Genomic DNA, 22236 nt, shown 5'->3' with positions numbered 1-22236 from the left:
TTTACCATTTAAAGACATTTAGGTATTATTAACACTTATAATTATGTAGTGGTGTGAAGTATCTTGCTATTTCTTATTTCAGTCTCTCTGAGGTATCTGGAGCAAAGGAAATGATGTATCTTTTGGAATCAGATCTTCTGGTGGGAGATGATAGAGCCTGACAAACAGAGCCTAGAATTGGTCCATAAATTATAATAGTTAAGCAAATACAATCATGTAAACTAGTTACACAGTTGCAGGCTCTGGGCCCTTTCTGGCGAATTCCTAAGGTGGGGACTAGAGCCCAAATAGAGTTCTATAAAAGGATGAAAAGAAAACAACCAAATAGAATTGAGAATCTCCAGTGGAATAAACAGCTCCAATAAACTATTGCACTTTATAGTCTGATTTAAGTTTTCATTCTGAATCTTTTAGAGAAAGAAAAGTCAAGTTTTCTATGCAAATATTTGTTTAGAATGAAATTTAACAGGTATTTTAATGCATTAGGTTAGAGTCAACCTCAATGATAGAATAAAAAGGAGGCTTTCAAAAGTAGTTAATTTATACATATACTAAAAGTGTATTAGGTAAAATTTAATTTCAACTATTTGAAATATTTAAGTTTCCATTATGTATGTGCCTTGCATCATACAGTGTTCTTTTAAAAAACTTTTATTGTAAAGGTGATATACAGAGGGTTTACATTTACCTAATTCAGGTATTAAGGACATTTCTTCTTGAACAGTGTCACCCCTCCCTTATTTTCTCCCAGTTTTTTTTTCCTTCCAACCCCCCTCCCACCAAGTTGTATAGCTCATTTCCAACATAGTGTCTAATGAGTTTCACTGTTGAATTAGTTGACCCTTTGTTCCATCGTTTCTGGGCTTCCCTTTCCCCTCTTGAAATCAGGTAAAACTTAAGCCAATCACACTATGAATGTTATTTCCTGATATTACTTGACAATTGCTTTTTATTTAAAAACTTTTCTTGAATGAATTCACTGTGGCACATACATTTTGAAACTGAGACACAATTTTCTAATTTTGAAGTAAAAATTAACCCATTTATAAATTTATTCCCAGGAAATTTTAGACTATTTCATCTGTGAGCTTAATATTTTTGCCCCTATACCAATCAATTTTCCAGCCCCAGGGAGTACTACAATGAGCACATTGCCAGCCATATCAAGGAACTTTGAAAATAGTGATCCATTCCCTTTATTTGTTTCAATCTCTTTTTGTAGTCTATCTATCTCTTTATTCAACTTTTCAGATTCCTTTTTAAATCCATCTATAAGCAGCTCCTTCTGAACCTATAAAAGAGAACAAACCCATTGTAAGAAATCCTCCATGGCAAATGGTCAGTTTTTATTTAACTACTTAGCTCAAGCACACCTGTCTATTTCTTCATTGTCTTGGAAAGATCCAAGCTACTTGCAGACATCTGGATCTGAGGAATGGAGCTATCCAGGACTATTCAGACTGGGGACAGGGTGGGAGGTGGAGGGAAGGATGGAGAGAAGATTCGTCCAGATCGCAGATGCCAGACGCCCTCTGGGGGAGAACACAGGTTGCATTCTAACTAGTTCTCAGCTTCAGGGAAGTGTCATAGCCAGGATCATATATGATTCCTCATCAAATCAACAGGACAGGGCTTATGGCAGTCAGATTGTACTGAGTGACTCTGGCTGATACTGAAACAAATGGAGCAACTTTTGAGTTTTCAACACTCCCTATTTTATTTCAGATCGAAACAATAATATATTCATATGGTATGGATGTACTTCATGTGTCTTGGATGGCTATGCCAAGAATTCTAATGACTAGTGAGACATGGAAAGCATTCTTTCATCTCAACAAACAGCAGCCTGCCATCCTATACTCCAAAACCTCAGGCTACACAACGATGGATTCTTGTGGATTCAGGTGTATTGGAAGTTTTATGGAAACATGTGCCTTTGAACTTTCCCTTGGGAATTGCCTCTGCTCTGAAGATTTTGGTCCCCCCTTCCTGAAGCACCAGGCCGCTGTCTGCCAGGCCTTGCCAGCCCTATCCAGACTCACCTTGAGCTTGTGTTCCAACATTTCCTCCTGCTCCTTCAGAATATTCTGTCTTTCTGTCTCCCACTTCTTCTGTAGTTGGGCCATGTTTTCCTTGTAGGTTCTCGCTTGAGCCTCCATCAATTGGTCTTGTTCTTTCTGCTTCTGCTTTAGTAGCTCTCCTTCCTTCTCTGCTGCCTCCTTCTTGGCCCTCTCAGCTGTTCCAAAATGGTTACAAACAGTGAAGAAAACAACAGTCAAACCTGAGATCTACCTTTCTGAGCTCAGAAACTAAACGCTTTCCCCAAGACAGGAATCTCTAAATTTTTCCTGTTGACAATGACAGCAGGATCGTGATTCCCAATGTGACATAATGGCACTGATGAGATGGGTGTGCTGGCCCAATCTCCCTATTGTTTTCAGATCTAAAACAGCTTGTGTTTCAACAGGATGGGGAAACACTGTTTGGCAAGTGAGAGCTTCTCAGGAACCTCCCCACACCTCTGAGAGAGAGCTCAGTCCTCCTGGTACCTGCAGTGGCCTTTTCTCCATCTGTGAGAGCTTGGTCTGATTGTAAGATGGACTTCTCTACTGTAGACTGGGACTGCAGGAAGCTCTGGAGAACCTCATTTGCCTAGAAAAACAAGAAGGACCAAGATCAACTTAGGCAACATAAATTTAGTGTGTATTTAGATATACACTAGCATATATATAAATATATAAAATGTACCTATTCATATATAAATATATAACTTTATATTATATATTAATATTATGTATTAATATAATTATATAAGCATAAATATATAATTATATATAAAATCTAGTGTATATCTATCTCTCTCTATATATATAGTGTATATACGTATAAATCTAGTATAAGTAACTTCCTAAGAGGACATTATTTAAAAAATTCTCAAAATGGATTCTACTTAAATCTCACAGTTTCTTTAATGACACAGCCACAACCAACTGTCCATGTTTGGTGAGCCGTGCAGCACCTCTGTAGCAGAGTCCAGCCTCCTTTCCAAGGGACATTGCGCACAAGCCACCCAAGTTACAGACTTTTCAGATTTTTGTGTAGGTCCACACAAAATTTGTAATATTTGCACATACCTTTCTCTCTGTCTTGATTAGTATTAGATCCTTTTCTTTGGAAAGTTTGGATTATTAATTTTATAACTCTTATGGAATCTCATTATACTATATTCATTCATGCATATAACATACTTTGCTTATTCACTTCCCAATGCCCTTTCCTTTTTCTCTCCCTTCACTGCCAACCCTCTCAACAATCCTTCTATTCTATTTATGTCATTCTTCTGGGTCTAGAGTTTGTGTTTAAGAACAAAGATGAAGTGTTTATCTTTCTGAGTCCACCTTATTTCACTTAACATGATGATTTTCAGTCTAATCCATTTTCCTGCTGGATAAAACTCCATTTGTATATACATATTACCTATTCATCTTTTGATAGGCAGCGTAGGCCGATTTCATAATTTAGTTATTGTAGATGAGTTAAAGTTTTGAGTATAAAATCTGAAACATTAAAACTTTTAGAAGAAAACAGGGAAAAAGTTCATTGGCACTGGACTTTGTAATAATTTTGGGGGTTTAATAACAAAAGCACAAGCTAAAGAAATAGATGAGAATAAATGAAGCTAAAACATTTCTGCAGAATGGGAAACAGCAACATGAAAAGACAGCAATAGAATGGGAGAAAATATTCATATGCCATCCAAAGTATATAGGAAATCACATATACAACTTAATAGAAAAAAGAATAAAATGATAAAAAATCAAAACCAGATATAAATGGACTCAAAAATTTAAATTCTTGACATATATTTGTAAAACAAATTCAGTATCACAAATCATCTGTGAAATACAAAACAAAACTACAATAAAACATTATCTCATCTCTGTTAGAATAGCTATTACTGAAAAGTCAAAAGATAATAAATGTTGCTAAAGAACTCTTTGTGGGTTAGAAATTGCTACTACCAGAATAGAAAGCAGTAAAAAAATTTCTCAAACAAACAAACTCCCCCTACGTTTCTAATGGTTGCCATGTTAGTTCAGCTACTTGCTGGTTACTTAATCTTAGATAATTTACTTGGACCTCTAGGTATTAACTTTTTCTACTGCATAAATGTGATAGAAGGTATTAGCTCATTCATATTATTCTCAGAAATAAACTGGCAACCTAGTAAAATGACCTGAAGCTTTCTCTGGCATGGGAAGTAAATGCTTAGTGTCTTTTCACCGTAAGACACATCTATCTCCTCATTGGTTTTTTTTTTTATGTGTTAGTTATGTTAGTGTGATGTATAATAACTGTTATAACACCAACGAAACTTGACCATTATTTTCCCACCTGAAGTCAGATTATATTGAGTGCATTTCATAGCTCAAAATCTATTCCTGACAGTGCTGGTTATAGAACTCAAGGCTATGATAGTCATTACCTTGCTCCCCTCCAAAAATTTGTTGATATAAGAAGAAAGTTGAATATCTTTTTAGGGAAGAGTGTTTCTCTAAGAGTGTCTAACTACTGATGGATATACATATAAGATGTTAACATAGTTCTGTGTTCTGCTTTCTTTTTACAAATAGTATTATATCATAGATTTTCAGAATAAGGAACAAAGACTTCCCTACTACACTTTGTGGGCCATCCTAACCCTCCCCTTATATCTTACCTTCACTCCTTTCCCAAACACTAGCTTGTAGTCCTGTTCAACCTTTTTCTTGGCTTGTAAGTAGAGACTGTGCCCTCCAGGGACAGAAAAAGTTCCTGCGGAAATGCTTTCTATCAGGGGCTCTGAGAGTTTCTTCAGCTCAGCTTGGCAATATTTGATGGATGCCTTTTCATTCTGCAGCACAAAATCTTCCTTTTTCCTTTCTATGGTGTCCTGTCAAGGAAATGTAAGAAAAAACAATGCAAAGAAAGTGCTAGGAAAAAAATGTCCATTGGAGATCCTTCTTCTTCTTTTTTTTTTGTCCATTCCTGGGGCTTGGACTCAGGGCCTGAGCACTGTCCCTGGCTTCTTTTTTGCTCAAGGCTAGCACTCTGCCACTTGAGCCACAGTGCACTTCTGGCTGTTTTCTGTATATGTGGTGCTGGGGAATTGAATCAGGGCCTCACTTAAACAAGGCAAGCGCCCTTGCCACTAGGCCATATCACCAGCCCTGGAGATCCCTCTTAACAGAAGTGTATGGCCTTGGAGTGGACTGAGATATGGGAAGGAGCCAGGAATCTTGTTTTAGGTTCAATTCTGGTCAGTTCTGTATGACTGTTGGAGAATATGCTATCTTTCTTGGGTTTTGTGCAATAGCTATAAAATGATGTAGCTGGAAGGAATAAACTTTCTTGTTTGTGCAGCTATAGTGTGAGTAAGAGAGTCCAAATCCTAGCAATGAGAAATAAAAAGAGAAATTTGCTCAGAAATAAAATTTAATTGTAGGGTATTTATGGCTCTGTAGAACAATACACAGGAAACCAAATCCCTAGGGAGGAGGTTCCGCACAGGGTTTTGAACCCTTCAAGAATTCTTTCAGTGACATTTTGAGGAATGAGGATACTGGAAGAGATCATTATTTTTCATTTTTGACACTAGTTTGGCAAATTACAATCCAGATGGATTTCTTTAATATAAGATACTTGATTTTAGTGTTTTAAGATCAGACCTAGATAAACTTATAGGCAAACTTTCAGTGAAGGTCAAGCAACTTAAGATGTCCTTAAAAATTCATTCCCTTGGAGTACATAGCATTTATCATCCCTTGGCTTGTGCATAAACTGCCGCTAATCCTCTGATCTCATTACCTTGGACAGCACAGGTTGACTTCAAAATAGAGTACTCTATGAGGCATTGCCTGACCACATGTGTTCTTTAATATATCAGCTTTATGTGGCAGTGGCAGTAAAAGATGCCATAAAGAACAGAAATAAGAGAAGTATTTGAGATGCTCTTGCTGGCTTTACATTGGGGTGGTCTTTCCCAGAGCATTCAGTTGAGAACTCAGTACATTTAACACCTTGTTTCACCTTGAGGCATTGAACACACCATACAGATATTCTGTGCTCACATTTGAATTAAGAAACTGAATGTTTAATCTAAATATCCATTAACAAATGGATATAAAAATATTATGTGGTATGTATCAAACAGAATACTATTCAGCCATGAAAAATAATCATAATCACTTATTTGTAATGAAATGAATGAAATTTGAAGTCATTAAGATTTAGTCAACTAGATGAGACAAAGAAAGACAACTAGTATATGTTTCTTCTCACATGGATGTTTAAGAAACACTTGATCAAAATATCTAATAATTATCACCAGAGGCTAAGAAGAAAGAGGGCAATGGGTAAAGAAGAAAGATGCAATAACTGGTAAAAAAAAAAAATACGGGTAAGGGGCTGAGAATATGGCCTAGTGGCAAGAGAGTCCCCAGCACCACATATATAGAAAATGGCCAGAAGTGGCACTGTGGCTCAAGTGGTAGAGTGCTAACCTTGAGCAAAAAGAAGCCAGGGACAGTGCTCAGGCCCTGAGTTCAAGGCCCAGGACTGGCAAAAAAAATACAGGTAAAACTAATAATTTCTAGTGTTTTATAGTACACCGGGGTAACTCTATTTTATGGTAAACTTTAAAAAATTTTATGAATCATGAGAAAAGTTTGAGAATTCCAAATATAAAGTAACAACAAGATGAAAACATTTCCCTAATGTTATCACTACATGTTGCACAATGTATTTTCACACTGTACTGTGAAAATACATAGATTACATTTCAAACAAAACATAAAAATACATTAAAATTTCAAGAAAATGTGAGATAATAAACACATGTTTTTTGAAGTTGCTTATCACATGATAATCTGCTTTATACCAATGGAAAATGAGAAAATATATACTGTAGCCTAGAGACCTGCTACCATAAGGATCCAAGTTCTTTCTTTAATGAGAAAGATATGAACAATGGAATATAAAGATGTAATCTACACCTCTCCAGAAAGGTGGGACTCAGAAAGGATAAATGCTAAGGTACATTACCACCAGCTGCTTCTGGAACATTTGCTCTTCATCCTTGAAGGAGCATTCCATGAAGACTGCGATGGCTTCTCTCTCACAGGCCACATGCACATCCAACAGCTCCTGGAGCGTGTCAGTGGGGAGCCTCAATTGCTGTGCCATGAGCTGGCTGTAGTGGTCAGCTGCCTTCTGCACAGCTGCTGAGTTCTCCTGCTGAGCTAGGGTGGTCACAGCGTTCTCCAAACATGGCACTGCTCCACTGTTGATAGCATCCACATAATTCTTAGTCAGACTTCCCAATCCTTAATGTTAGGAAATAAATAAGATGCCAGTACTTAGTGTTTTCACATGCTTTTAGAAATGTCATTATGGAAAGTCATAAAAATTCTGTTTTCTTCTTCTTTTTTCTCATCCTTCTCTATTCCTATATTTGTCTCTTCATGCCCTCTATAAAGTCATGTCTGTTTATTCACACAATTGTCTTTTGCATATGGTTATCAAACATACCATATTGCCAAATTAAATTGCTGATTACAACCCAGAGGAAAATAAAAAGAAACAATTCATAGCTAGAGATAGCAAATTACTCAAGTTATCAATCCTGATTCCAGATTGGAATACAAGTCTATTTTGAAAAAAATACCATCAGAAAATTTAAGATTGGACCAAGGACTGGAACAAGCCTGGTCCAGCTCAGCACATGCTACATATTTGCAAAAGCCACGAGTCATGAAGCTGTTCTGTTCAAATTTGTTTTTCAAGAAAATTTCATAGAGTTCATGGCCTTTTACTCATTTTTAACCTGTTCCTAAAATTTCTTGTTTTTCTCACTGAGAAACATTATCCTGTGAGATTTCTCTTCATCTTACAGGTTTTTCTTTCTAGCAATAGTGGTGCTTATATCTTAGTGTATTAGTTTTGTCAGATAAGTTAGACTTCAATAATGTGTGTTCAAGAAACATGCTATCTGTGAGCAACATGAACATCTGCTTCTCCACATTCTTTCACTGAAGCCAACAATAACAACAACAGCAACAACAAAATCAGAGCTTTGGGAAACTCACGATTTCCAGTGACAATGATTCCTTTTCTCAGTGTCTTGGTCTTCCCATTTGTGAAGATATAAGAACAGAACTTTTTTGATTGCTCCAGGAAATTCTGTTCCAATTGGTCTTCTGTAACCTTTTCTATGTTTTGTAATTTTTTTTTGTCATGTGTAGGCCGGTCGAAGACAAAGCACTTCCGGATTGGAAAGAAATACCGGATGCATTCTCTAGACAGGTTAGACTTTCGTAGTTGGGGATTCTCCCCTGTAAAAAGAGTGCTCATTGAAAAGAAACCTTACAGGCAAAGTGATGTGAACACTTTCCCCAGATCATTGTGTAACTAGATCTCCTGTGACTGTACATCTTCCTTCATCTACCTATACAAACAGCTTCATGAAAGTTGGCTCAATAGATAGGTACATTCATCACCAGGACAGAGGACTATGATTGGCTTCCATAGCCTTTGTATAGGGGACAATATTTTTATTGTTTTTTATTATCTTTAAGTAGTTGTACAGAAGGGTTATCTTTAAACACACCAGTTTATGAGTACAACACATCTCTAACAATCAAGGAATGATATGTTCATTAAGGTTTTAGAATGATTGATTCATCCACAAAATTATCAGAAAGACATTTCTGATAATACATTCTATGTTAGGAATGAGACACAACCACTAAAGTAAGATAATGCTGAAAATAAAGATATTCTGTTTCTGAGGAAACAATGAAGAAAACATGATTCACAAGTCAGCAAAGAAGAAATCTTAAAAATCAAAGCACCCCCATCATAATTAGGTTTAGTGATTCCTTCAGCAGGAAATCCCAAAACAAAGTTAATCTATATATGATTTGATACTAGATTATCTTAGACATTGTCTTACTGAAATTCTGTGGCAAAAATCAGTGCTTGAAAAAGCCATTCATTCAAAGAATGAGTAAATGAATGAATTAAAATCGATATTGAATCTCGGTCTGAGAGTATCTGTTTGACATATTTAGGGGCTCCATTATTTGGTGAGTATAAGTTGATGACTGTGGTGCTGTCCTCCTGGATCTCCCCCCATATTAATATGCAATATTAAAAATCTGCTTTGCCTTTTTGAATTGATTTTAATGAGAAGTCTATTTTGTCAGAGATAAAAATGGCAACACCTGCCCTCTTGCTAGGTGTATTTGCATGGAAGATCTTTTTTCCATCCCTTCATTCAGAATTTGTTTTTGTCTTTGGCTGTGTGATGGGTCTTTTGAAGACAATGAATGGATGGATCTTGTTTTCTGATCCATTCTGCAATTCTTTTTCTTTTGATTGGAGAAGTGAATCCATTGATTTTTATGCTTATTAAAGAGAAATGTACTGTTTCCTGATATTTTCTTGCTTCCCTGTTTTTTTTCTTCTTTCTTTTACTTTCTTTGCTTACTAAATTGATCTCCTAGTGATTTCTATCTGATGTGGTTCCCTGATTTTGATTGTTTTCTTCAGATTGTAGTCTTCCTCTTTATATATATATATATATATATATATGTATATATATTTTACAGTGTTAGCTTACTGTTCATGTAGTCCCTTACTTTTTCTTTGTTATGGAAAGTTTTGGTTTCTCCATTGAATGTAAATTCCAGCTTCTCTGGGTATATCAGTCTGGGTTGGCAGTTATTCATCTTCAGGGCTTGGATAGTACCTTTCCAGGCTCTTCTTGCATTGAGGGTTTGTGTGGAGAGGTCCTCAGTGATTGTAATTTTCTTTCCATTGTAATATAGCTCCTTTGACTTCACAGCATTTAAAATCAGCACTTTGCTACTCAAGTCTAATGTTTTTACTATGATGTGTCTAGAGGTGTTTCTTTTAGGATCCTATCTAGTAGGTATTATGTATGCTTCTATTATGGGGGTGAGATTTTCTCTTTTAAGATTGGGGAAATTTTCTGTACTAATTGTATTGATTAAATGTTGCATCTCTCTTTTCTGGAATTCCTCTCCCTCCTCAACATCAGTTATATGAAGATTAGATTTCTTGGCTTTGTCTGCCATTTTTTGGACTTCCCTTTGGTAAATAAGGAGTGATTTTTCCATTTCTATGACTTTCTGTTCCAGCTCCTCTTTTTATCTTCAACTCCTGTTATTCTATTTTCAATCTCATTTATTCTGCTACTATGGTTTCCATTGTGGTTCGCGTCGTTAAAATTGAACCATTTATGGTTCCTAAATCGGGTTTCAAAGTGTTAGCTTCATCTTTTAACCAGGTATATGCCGTATCTATTTTTGTCTGCATTTCTTTTTTGAAGTCCTGAAGTTCCCTTGAGAGTTCTTCTGTATGCTCTTGAAATTGCTATTGGAACTCTACTGTCCAGCAGGCAGGCACACTGGACTGTGGAAGGCGTGTACAGTTCCCACCTAGGGGAAACTATTGGAAGAACATGGCAGGCAGGGGTCCTTCCATCAGCTGTAGGGCTCATGCACAATTCAAGGCTTCAGACAGCTACTAGTGACCCAGGCGGCTGGGTTTCCCACTTAGGGCTCACTAGCAGGTGAGGTGGGGGATGGAGAAGGGCTCTGGCCTCTGTTCCCTTCAAGTGAGGTGTTCCTCCTTAGGTGGGAGAGGGAGGGGTCCGGGTCAAGCTCTGTGGATCACAGCTAGCGCTTGTCTCCCATGGGGGGTGTATGTGGAGATTTGTCCCTGGCGGGGTACTCACTGATTCTGTATCTGGGTAAGGACTGTCCAGCGGTGCTGTGGCAGATCTCTGTATCTGCACTGCAGCTTGCTGGTTGCCAGGTTGCCAGCGTGCTCGGTTGCGATGATTGTGGGATGAGTAGTGTGGCAGTGGGCGCTCTCTGGGTCTGGGTTTTGCCGTACCTTGCTTCTATTCTCAGTCTCTTTCTGCTCTGTCCAGGCCTGGTGCTGTGGGGCTCTTCTGCATTTGGGTTCTGTGGTCTTCAGGTCCCAGGCAGCCGCAGGCTGCTTTTATGGCGTAATGGTCAAGTGGAGCTGCCAGCCAGGGGTTGGGGAAGGGTCTTCCAGAGTTTCCATTTTTCTGTGAGCAAGTTCTAAGGTTTTTTTCTTTTCTTTTTTTCAGTTCTTGTGATATTCCAGTTGTTCGCCTTTTTGTTGTTGCCCATCTCCTGGGGAAACTGTGGGTTGGAACCTGAACTCTCTGTGTGGCTGAAGAGAGCTAGGGTGTTTCCCTACTGCTTTGGAGGCATCTTGCTGCCTGGATACCCTGATAAACTATTTTTCTAAATCTAAAATATGAGAAGCAGATAAGCAGGAAGCAAATATATAAATTTTAGAAGTAGTAGTCCTGTCAGTCAATTAACAAGCTTTGTTATGATATTTATTGGTCTAAAATTATTGATATGTCCCCAAAATTTCCTCAGTAAGTTTACTATTTTTTTTTTTTGCCAGTCCTGGGGCTTGGACTCAGGGCCTGAGCGTCTTTTTGCTCAAGGCTAGCACTCTTCCACTTGAGCCACAGGTCCACTTCTGACCTTTTTGTATATATGTGGTGCTGAGGAATCGAACCCAGGGCTTCACGTATATGAGGCAAACACTTTTGCCACTAGGCCATATTCCCAATTCCTAATTTTACTATTAACTTCTGAAGACTTTGCATACAAATCGCCACAGTTAATGTCACCTGTCAATCACCATCATCAAGGACTCTGATCCAGGTTCCAATAAACATTTATGTCAAGTGCTGAACAGGGCTGGCTTGATCCCATTGCCCTACTGAACCTTCCTCTACCAAGGCCAGAATATGTTACCTGAAATCATCTTCAAGGCATTCTCCAGATATTCATCTTCTGTGATGAAGCAACTATTTAATTTTAGCTCCAGAGAGAAATCCCGAACAGCCCAAACGAAGTCTGGAAAGAAACTCACAAACTCCAAAGAGTCCTCTAAGTCATCAGTTCTAGGGCTGGACTTTGCTTTGATTAGCTGTGTTAATTCAGTTACATAACTGGGATCGGAGGTAAGGAATTTTGTGAGACAACAAAACATCCAGATCTCACAGACAAATTTTATAAACATTAAGCCTTCTTCTTTGTCCTATCTATGTCCATTCTTACTCAACCAAGACAATTAGTGCAAGGAACAAGCAGCGTCAGTTACCATTCTAAACGCAATGAAACATGGCAGTTGCTTTTATAGAAGGATACTATAGCTGCTCCAGGGCCTGATGGTTGATGGTGCCCATGCTGTTGTAGACAAAGGAGCTGCTCAGAAGCACAGCCAAGGCAAAGATCCAGGAGTCATTCTTAGGGTCACCCTTGAAGACACACAAGAGTTAGGGATTTAGAAGTCTATTCTTCATTCACCTATTGGTCATTCATTCACTCACTTTTTTGCTCTTGTGTAATTGCTGGATCTGAGAAAAACATCATATTTGAAGATAATGCTAATGTATATAAAGTATTATAAAGTATCTAGAATATAGTATGTTTTCAGTAATAAGTGAATAATTCATAAAACTTTCATTTTGAATGTGGCTATGCTAAGGACACAACTACTATTCAATCAAGTTCAATAATTTTACACTAGATCTATGGTTTTATGTATGCAAATTTCTACATAACAGTCCTTGTCCTCAAGATACTTCAATATATAAATGCAACCACAGAAGTGTATATAAGATTTTAAAGCAGAACAACAAAACAAAACAATGTGAAGTGTTAGTCTCATAAAGTTGGAATAATTATTCTGGGAATTCAGCATAAGAAATTACCATATGTGACTGAATAAATTGAAAATAGCTGAACTTGAATGGGTTAATAACTATGGACTCGTAGAGATGAAGTGATACAGCATGTGAACGAAGCAGCAGAAACTAAGAAAAGATGTTAGAGCAAAGAATATACGATCATTACAGAGTTATTTCACTCAACTGAAGCAATGGCCATGCATACTAGAGTGGAAAATGAAGCTGGAAAAAAGTCCACAGACAGCTTTGAAAGTGATTTAAATATTACTCAAACCACATTGTAAGTTATGAGAAGCCAGAAATTCTGCCACCAACCACTTCTGTTTGGTTATGTTTGGTCTATTGACAATGCAAAAAGATATAAAAAGAAGTTTGTACAAATTGTTTTCTATTACAATTCATAGTCCATCTTAGATTCATATTGAAAAGATAACAAAAAAACACAAAACATTTTAAATCCAGATTTTCTAATTCCTTTTTCCAGTCCACCTTTTGCAGGGATGGAAGACAAGGATCAACTGCAGGTATTTTAATTTAGGCTCAGGTTAATTTAAATTAGGAGAAAAGAATTGGTTGGCTCTAACACTACAAAGAAAATTTTCCTCAAGTTTCAGTATTTTTCATAGGTGTAGATTATGCTTTTAATTATTGAACAATTCATAACAAGAGTTCAGAGTTATATCCAAGATTTGCAAGATGAAACAGAAGCTTTCCTGAAAGATTAATGGATTTTTTTCTTTGGAACCCTATTGTCCTGATTTTTACTTGCAAACCATCAAACCCATGCACTTGGGCTAGTAGAACCTGTAGATCCCCTTGGTCACAGTATTTCCAAGGACCTTTCCCTAATATAATGACTGGATCAGTACATTGTAGTGATCATATTCTATATATCTTGTCTGCACAGTCAGGCTCTTGGCTTTTACCATGCTTACTATTAACATCAATGGTACTTACATTGGAGCCATTGACCTCAACTCCAATGCATATTTATAAAACTGAACCAGACCAAGCATTAGAGGTTTCCAAGAGAGTTTTTTTTTTTTTTTTGGTCAGTCCTGGGGCTTGGTCTCAGGGTCTGAGCACTGTTCCTGGCTTCTTCTTGCTCAAGGCTAGCATTCTGCCACTTGAGCCACAGCGCCACTTCTGGCCATTTTCTGTATATGTGGTGCTGGGGAATAGAACCCAGGGCTTCATGTATACGAGGCGATCACTCTTGCCACTAGGCCATATCCCCAGCCCTCCAAGAGAGTTTTTAAAAAATTGAATTTAGCACCAGGATTAAATTTGAACTTTACGAGAGTGTGCTATGGAAGTTGAAAGGACGTGAAAAAAATCTAAAGAAAATGAATTCTCCAGAGTTGAGAATATTCTCTGTGTACCTTTTCCACATCTCCCAGGCCCTCAGTGTCCAGAAGGACCAGTGTGTGGTTTGGTTTGGTGGGGTGGGGCACACACCACATCCAGATGCCCTTGGTTTCAGACCTCACTGTGGATCCCAGGGGGAAGCCTGCAAGGGAAGAGGAGAAACAACAAGGGTCATTGAGAGAGAAACCAACTGGATGTGGCAGGAATATTCAGCAAAGATAATAAAAAATTTTCTGGGAACTGGTGGTTGTATTTCCTACCTACTCAGGAAGCTGAGATCTGAGGATCATGGTTTGAAGCCAGCCCAGGTAAAAAAGTCTATGAGACTTTTATCTCCAACAAACTACTCAGAAAAGGTCATAAGTGGTGTTGTGGTTCAAATGCTCAATTTTAGTCAGATTGCAGGATTAGTATAAAGGACATTAACCTATGTATTTGCATCTGACCATAAAGAGCTTCTATGTCTTTTGGCTTCTGGTAGGATTTGAAATGTAGGAAGCAGTAACAAGTCATCCCTAAAGTAGTCATGTTCCCTCTAGCTTCCACCCTAGTGGGTCACAATGCCACAGGAGCTTGGCTCCCTACCCCAATCACAACACCTTGTAGTACAATCACAACATATTGTAGTACAATATTACTGTGTTTCTTCTTCTGTTTACTCAATCTCCTGAGAGTCATATAAACTATGTGGCTACTTGAAAAGAGCTTGCAGCTTAGGCAAAGAGGGCAGGAGAAAGAGAACTTGATGGAGATTAGCTCCTGGACAAGTGGGACTGGATAAGATCAGAAAAAATAATGGGGAAACTTTTTGATAGGATTGGAAAGCTCTTAATTAGTGGGCAAAAGAGTGGGAGTGTATCAACATGAACTTTAATATATGAAAGCAAGAGATTCTTATCATGTCCTGTAAATAGTCCCCCCCACCACATTTCTCTTAGTTTTCTGTACCTTGTGTCTTGTATATAAGATTATTCTATATGTGGAAAGGAAAGGGAAATCACAGAAGCAGCAGGACATAAGATCAATCAATGCAACATTGATACTCACTTGTCACTATGTTGGACATGAACCTTACAACGTGGAGGAGGAGGGGAAAGGAGAGGGGTAAGTGGGAGATCATGAGGGATAGGGTAACAATGATTAAAAACAAATGTATTCATTACCTTACTTATGTAACTGTAACCTTCCTGCTCATCACCTTTTCAATAAAAATTTTTTATAAAAGAGTGAGATTTTGTGAGTAGATTTGAATTTGTAAGTTTGATGATGAAAAGGAGAAATGTTTCTCATGGAAGATATTAGGCTCTGTCTTAAGCAAATGTGATCTGTTCGTTTTATTAATTATTGCATGAGAATGATACCTGCCCCAAGACTGTACTTACCACTGTTCTGTCCTGCAAGTCGATTCATGAGGTAAGATTTTCCTGTACGATATAACCCAACAATGGCCACCACCACCAACGGTTGAGATATCTTTTCAAGAAGTCTTAAAGCTTCCAAATTTACCGTCAGCTGCTCATGCTTGTTTTCCACTAGACAAATAGGGGCCTTCATAGTAGACATAGATGGCATGGTAACCTGAAACTCAGAAAAACCACTCATTTAAATAGACAACATTGGAAATATTTTCTATGGGTGGTGAAACTGCATGCTTATCAGCTTTCTGCTTATGAAGTATGTATACCAACTTTCTATATTTGCTATGCTTTGGAAGGAACGATACTCACTTCACTGAAGGGCTTTTCTGAGACGAGAAAAGTGAGCAGCCAGCACACTGACAGAGTCTGCAATTTTCATCCAATGCCACCTGGATCTAGATAAAAGCATGAGCAATGTGGGTTGGTCTTTTTGCCAATATCTTTTCCTGGGGGGACAAATCTCTTTCCCTCCCTGATGGTGCAGGAGAAATAGTGATTACAAAAAACTGAAACCAGGCTATGTATTATATTCCCTGCAACAGCAATTTTGGGTGTCTGTCACTTGGACCCATCCCTTCTTCCCTCTGTTGTATGAATCAGGGTGTACTACATTTACGGCCGGAAGCACCTGCTCTAGTTAGGGAGCAGGTGGGAGACAATATAATAACCTATTTGAACTCCTCAGCTATCATATTAATTGTTAAATCTATTACAACTCTATGTATATCACAGGCATAATAATATCCAAGGCCGAAGATATGATTCTTGTTCCCTTAGCATTATTTAGAATAGACATCAAAGAACCAACATACCACATCTGGTGTTGGTGGTTCATGCTTGTAATCCTAGCTAGTTTGAAGGATGAGATCTGAAGAATGAGATGCAAAGTCATCCTGGGCTAAAATAAAAAGTCTATGAGACTCTATCTCCACTTAACCATCAAAAAAAATGGAGATGGCCACAATGAAGGACTTTACAGCATTTGTTCCCTTGGAGGACCACATGGAGAATATTTGTTCCAGGAGTAGCTCCTTGGTTCTCTTTCCCTATGCCTCTTCCCATTGCTTTCCTCCTATATATGTCTCTCTGCCCCAATTGTTTCTTTTTCACAGAAGAGCACCAATTATATTGGGTTACAACTCACCCACCCCAATGAACTTTATTTCCTCTCCCAAGGTCCTGTTTTCAAATTAAGTTACATTCTGAGGTGCTACAGATGAGAAAAGCCATATATGAATTTGAGCGCATAAAGTGAAGAACAGAATTCAGTCCAAAATTCTTTATAACAACTCTCTACACTTCCTCTTTGTCCAAAAGACAGATGTTCAACAACCACACAGTGCTAAAAGAAAAACAAGAAACTTATGGAAATCCATGATTGATTATCAAACTTACAAGGTTCAAACCCCAATTTCGCTTAGGTAAGGATAATACATGAATCATAGTCTCTGATTTTAGTTTAATAACTTGCCTCCTGTACAAATGTGTGTTTCATGTATTAAACATTGATTCAAACTACTGTCCAAATGGGAAAGTTGGTCCTCCCTGATTCATAAATATGATGGCTGCTATTATGTGAAATGTACTACCTCAAACTTTGTAAAAAATGGATACATTATCCATTTGGATATATTATACTCCTATGATGTGCTATGAGCTTAAGAGAGAGGTGAGAGGAAGGCAGAAAGAAGGATCAAGCTAGAGTCAATCTATAATCCAACACATAGTCTGGAAGAGAAAATAGGTCAAACACCGTTCAAACCAGACCTCCAATTCTTTAGCAAGGGAAAGAGGTACAAAGATATCCCTTCATGAACTGTCAGATTTGAAATTAAAACAAAAACTAAGCACGGACCAAACACACATTTAGTAAGATGAAAGTAAGCAAAATCTTAAAGGAATAACATTCACAAGATCCTTTCGAAAGCTAAGAAGGCAGATTAGGAAGAAACAAGCTGGATAGAGGGAGTAGCACAAAGACCATTGGTAGACTACAAGACTTACCCTCACCACAAAGAACCTAAGTTCCAGATCTCCCACAGTCCTTGTTGCACAGCCGTTAAGACCATTTCCTGTGTCTCTACTTCCAAGATCTTATGACCAAGCCCTATTTGCTGGAGAAAATTAAGCAAGTCTAGGTTCCTCACTGCTGGAAATAGACGGATATATGACTTCTAAGTAATTCTTGTGAAAGACATTTCTATCAAAAATAAAGTGGTCGGGGCTGGGGATATAGCCTAGTGGCAAGAGTGCCTGCCTCGGTATACCCGAGGCCCTAGGTTCGATTCCCCAGCACCACATATACAGAAAACGGCCAGAAGTGGCGCCGTGGCTCAAGTGGCAGAGTGCTAGCCTTGAGTGGGAAGAAGCCAGGGACAGTGCTTAGGCCCTGAGTCCAAGGCCCAGGACTGGCCAAAAAAATAAAAAAATAAAAATAAAATAAAATAAAGTGGTCATTTGAAAACTGCAAAAAAAAAAACCAAAAAACTGGAAGTTAGGCTGGGAATGTGGCTTAGTGGTAGAGTGCTTGCCTACCATGCATGAGGCCCTGGGTTTAATTCCATAACTCCTCTGTACCACATAAACAAAACCAAAAAAAAAAAATTGCCTGGTGCCAGTGGCTCACGCCTGTAATCAAATCCTAGATACTCAGGAAGCTGAGATCTGAGTATTGTGATTCAAAGCCAGCCTGTGCAGGAATGTCCATGATACTCTTTTTCCTGATTAACCACTAGAAAACAGAAGGTGGAGCTGTGGTTCAAGTGGTAGAGCTGTAGCCTTGAGCTGAAGGGCCAGTACCCAGGCCCAGAGTTCAAGTCCCACAAGAGCGACTGGGTTGGGGTGGGGGCAAAAAACAACAACAACTGGAAGTGAGCTTCATCTCAAGTGGTAGAGTACTACCTTTGTGCAAAAAAGCTAAGAGACAGATCCGAGTGCTTAGAGTAGTAAGAACCTATGTTGAACAGGTTCCATATTACCAAAAGACAAAGGAATCTCTTTTGTCGAAATTAAAATATACTGAATTTTTAGCCAGTAGCTGTCTCACACCTGTAATCCTAGTTACTCATGAAGCTGAGATGAGATCTGAGGATCACCACTCAAAGTCATCCCAGACAGAAAAGTCTGATACCTGAGGAGTTCAAATAGGTTATTATATTGTCTCCCAGTGGATTATAGTACGTTGAACATACTATTTGCTATATAAATGAATTGTGAGTGAAAGGGATAAAGCTTTTAGAGACATTTCTGTGCCTCAGTTTCTTCCTCTGTAAGTTGTGAATACTAATGATATTTCATAAGATATTAAGAGTTAAAATCTTTTATAATTATGACTGAATCAAGTACTGTATAAACATTTTGTTTGTTAAGAAAAAAGTAGCTGACAAGGTGAAAAGGGTGGAATTCTAAATGCAGGTAAGGGATTGACTTCGGGTAGAGTCAGTTCGATAGCTCCTGACCAGGAGTTGGTTTGAATGTGGAGACAGCCATCCATGGGAACAAGGAAAGTGACATCCTGTGAGGAGACAGACAGGAGAAAAGCAGTGGGAAGAGGCTGCAGGGAGAACCAAGGGAGGATGAATCGGGAAACAGGACCCTAGAGCCCATGGAAATGTCACAGCACAGATTCAGAAAACAGCCGGTTAGGGATTACTCTCCAGGGATCCTATCACTTATTGCCTGTGAGCGAGAAAAAGAGAAGTTATCTCTGTAAACGTTGTCTCACTTATCAATATTGTGAATAAATCAATCGCTGCTCCATTCCTATGCAGGCTAATAAGAAACAGGTTCTCAGTAAGTTATTTTTAAATTTCTAGGAGGACTATAATGCGTCTGCAGTGAGCAAGTGAGAACATGAGTTACTAAGTATCAGCACTCCTTGTACATGATAATTACCAAGGAAAGGACAATCTTTTTGTCAGAGAAACAAATGAATGACAAAATCCAACCAGTCTCTTTCTGGACTTGCTCTGTAAAACTTCTGTGCTTTAACTGGAGCAAAACATGACCCCTTAATTACTGTGTTAGATACAGAAGAAATAAACTGTTCTTGCCTTATATATAAAAGCATAAGAAAACAATGGGGGAAAAAATCAATGAGCTTAAGATTTTTTTCTTGGGGCTGGGGATACGGCCTAGTGGCAAGAGTGCTTGCCTTGTATACATGAGGCCCTGGGTTCAATTCCCCAGCACCACATATACAGAAAATGGCCAGAAGTGGCGCTGTGGCTCAAGTGGCAGAGTGCTAGCCTTGAGCAAAAAGAAGCCAGGGACAGTGCTCAGGCCCTGAGTCCAAGCCCCAGGAGTGGCCAAAAAAAAAAAAAAAAAAAAGATTTTTTTCTTTTTTCTTTGCTTTTCCTTTTCCTTTCTTGTTTTATTTATTTTACCCCTGGCTGTAAAGTATAACTGAATCTAAGCCAAGAAATTTTCAAATCCAAGTTAAACAAATAGGATGAGTTCCATCAGGTCATGTACATAATCAAGCATTTTTTATGATGATTATCCATGAGTCATTAAAAATGTACAACACTGATTTTCTCTAAGTATGGTAAGGTACACTGGTGGTCTTTGAGAATGTACCACACATCTGAAGCTGTTCAGGACTGCCTTCCTGAGAGCAGAGTGAGCACCCAGAGTTTCCCGTGCTGTCCAGGAACCCAGTCCCTTTGGCCTCTGAGACTTTCCCTTGGACATTCCTTGTTTTTGCTCCTTAAGGGAAATGCACACAGAAGACCCCTTTACTCTGATAACTCACCCAGTTCTGAAGTCAGGAGACAAGTTCCCAGCTGCCTTAGCTCTGCCTTTCCTCTGGAGTCTGTTTTTATAAACTAAGCATTAAGCCGGATATCCCAGTGCTCTAAGTAAGTGCTGTGTAAGAAGAAACTGAAATTGAAAGTATATTTATTTCTTGCTGAATTAACCCTTTCAGTTTTTACATTGTTTTCTGTTAGTCCAAAAAAGGTAGTTTTTAGAATCTGGATGTTAGTTTGACAACCTAAGCAAAACAAAACAGATAACCCACAAAGAAATAAAAATCAGTTCTCATTTAGGAATAGCTGAGCATTGCAACAGGAATGCCTATGTCTCTATGGGCATGAAGACTTTAAATACATTTAGGCACTGGGAAAGTGTCATTTAAATTCAAAATTATTTACAAACATATATACAAACACAAATATTTCAATATTATTCAGGTAATATGATGTTTGCAGCTATGTAAACATTATATGTCATGTATTGTCATGTATACATCAGAATAAATGTACCTATCTTTTCAAATATTTGATATCATTTTAGGGCAAAAGCCATTTTTCTAGACTTTTTTTTTCAGTCCTGGGGCTTGAACTCAGGGTATGAGCACTATCCCTGGTTTCTTTTTGCCCAAGAGTAGCACTGTACCACTTGAGCCACACAGTGGCTTTTTCTGTTTATGTGGTACTGAGAAATCGAACCCAGGGCTTCCTGCATGCACTCCACCGCTAAACCACATTCCCAGCCCAATTCTTCCAGTTTTTGAAAGTGTACACTATATTGCTTATCATTAGTCACCTCCATTGACCAGTGATGTACCAGAACTTTGCTGATCTAACTGTAACCTGCTATTCATTCATTCATTAATATTTCTCACTCCCCTTTCACCCCAAGGGGATGATTTAAAAATAAAAATGAGAAAGATTGCATCAGATATTATGATGATGTAATTCTTCAGCAGTGATTGATATAACTAGATGGGCAAGTGTCCTTGATGTGTATTTTTTTCCTATGAAGTTGGCATTGCTGGGGTGGACCCATCTGAGGGATGCTGTGACTCGATACCATATTTATATTTTCCTATTAGAAAGGGACTACTCCTAATCACGTTCTGTGCCATTTAAAAGAGGAGTACATTACTTTGGGATAAAAATTCTTTTATTTTCTTTTCCATTCAACGATCTTACCACATCTCAGTTAACAGACTTCTATATCTGATTTCAACAGAGTTTATCTGTCACTACTGCAGCAGAGGAGAAAACGGGACCCAGGCAGCAAGCCTATAGTGTCTGTCTCTAGAGGCTACCATAGTGACAGAATTAGTAATTTCATTCAATATCCTTGGATCTTGCGCTTCCTCCACCAACCTTCAAAACCCTACAGGGTTCTGATGGAATATTCTGATGGGATAGTAGAGGGCAGCACTTCCAGATCTGCACCTCTTTTACCTTTAAGATATGTGTGATATAGACAAGGCTGTAGTCAGATTTCTCATTGAATGGGATCCCTGCGGAAGCATAACATTCAGTCATTCATTTTTAGCTTCATAAGCCTATTATTAAATATCCTTATTGTTGCTCAGATCCAATTCCACAAGAGGTATATCTGGCTATTCACAGTTTTCAACACTAAGATCATGATTTTCCTTGATCATAGAAGGGTTATTGTGAGATTGTCCATAGGACATATTTTCAAGTTAGGAGGAAGGAAATAATTGGAAATATAACTAAGAAATAAAACCAAACCTGGTATATGAATTAGTGATCAGGGCAACTATCCAGGGACAAATTTGGGGTAAAAGAGAAAGATTTATGGAGTCTTATCAAGTTCTTACCTTCACATATGCTTTTTCCTTTGCATTAATCACAAAGGAAAAAATATGGAATATACACT

General features: G+C 38.2%; 1 protein-coding gene across 3 annotated transcripts; it reads right to left on the bottom strand.

Moving 5' to 3' along the window:
• Window positions 1-518: 518 nt before the first annotated feature.
• LOC125355385 (guanylate-binding protein 4-like) lies at window positions 519-20408 on the bottom strand. Of its 3 annotated transcripts, none has more exons than XM_048351729.1 (11): window positions 20348-20408; window positions 15559-15754; window positions 14191-14318; window positions 12267-12376; window positions 11871-12067; window positions 8127-8372; window positions 7084-7364; window positions 4721-4933; window positions 2550-2652; window positions 2043-2236; window positions 519-1291 (listed from the first exon to the last, which is right to left on the bottom strand). In XM_048351729.1, the coding sequence occupies exons 2-11, from the start codon at window positions 15746-15748 to the stop codon at window positions 1073-1075; spliced, it is 1881 nt and encodes a 626-aa protein (XP_048207686.1). In that variant the 5' UTR covers window positions 15749-15754; window positions 20348-20408; the 3' UTR covers window positions 519-1072. The 3 variants fall into 3 exon arrangements, with proteins under 3 accessions (XP_048207686.1, XP_048207685.1, XP_048207687.1); XM_048351728.1 differs by having other exon boundaries at window positions 15559-15760; window positions 20348-20382; XM_048351730.1 differs by lacking the exon at window positions 20348-20408 and adding an exon at window positions 15904-15920.
• Window positions 20409-22236: the final 1828 nt, after the last annotated feature.

Source organism: Perognathus longimembris, chromosome 7 (assembly GCF_023159225.1).
Source record: "Perognathus longimembris pacificus isolate PPM17 chromosome 7, ASM2315922v1, whole genome shotgun sequence".
Classification (NCBI taxonomy): Eukaryota; Metazoa; Chordata; class Mammalia; order Rodentia; family Heteromyidae; genus Perognathus; species Perognathus longimembris.
Note: the sequence above shows the minus strand (reverse complement) of the source record. Positions and strands in the feature narration are given on the sequence as shown.

Coding starts and splice junctions, on each gene's coding strand:
- LOC125355385 (XM_048351729.1), bottom strand. CDS start 15,748: ATGCCATCTATGTCTACTATGAAGGCCCCTATTTGTCTAGTGGAAAAC. Junction 14,319..15,558: donor ACTTGCAGGACAGAACAGTG/GTAAGTACAGTC, acceptor CTTCCCTTGCAG/GCTTCCCCCTGGGATCCACA. Junction 1,292..2,042: donor TGTTGGAACACAAGCTCAAG/GTGAGTCTGGAT, acceptor TCTCTTTTATAG/GTTCAGAAGGAGCTGCTTAT.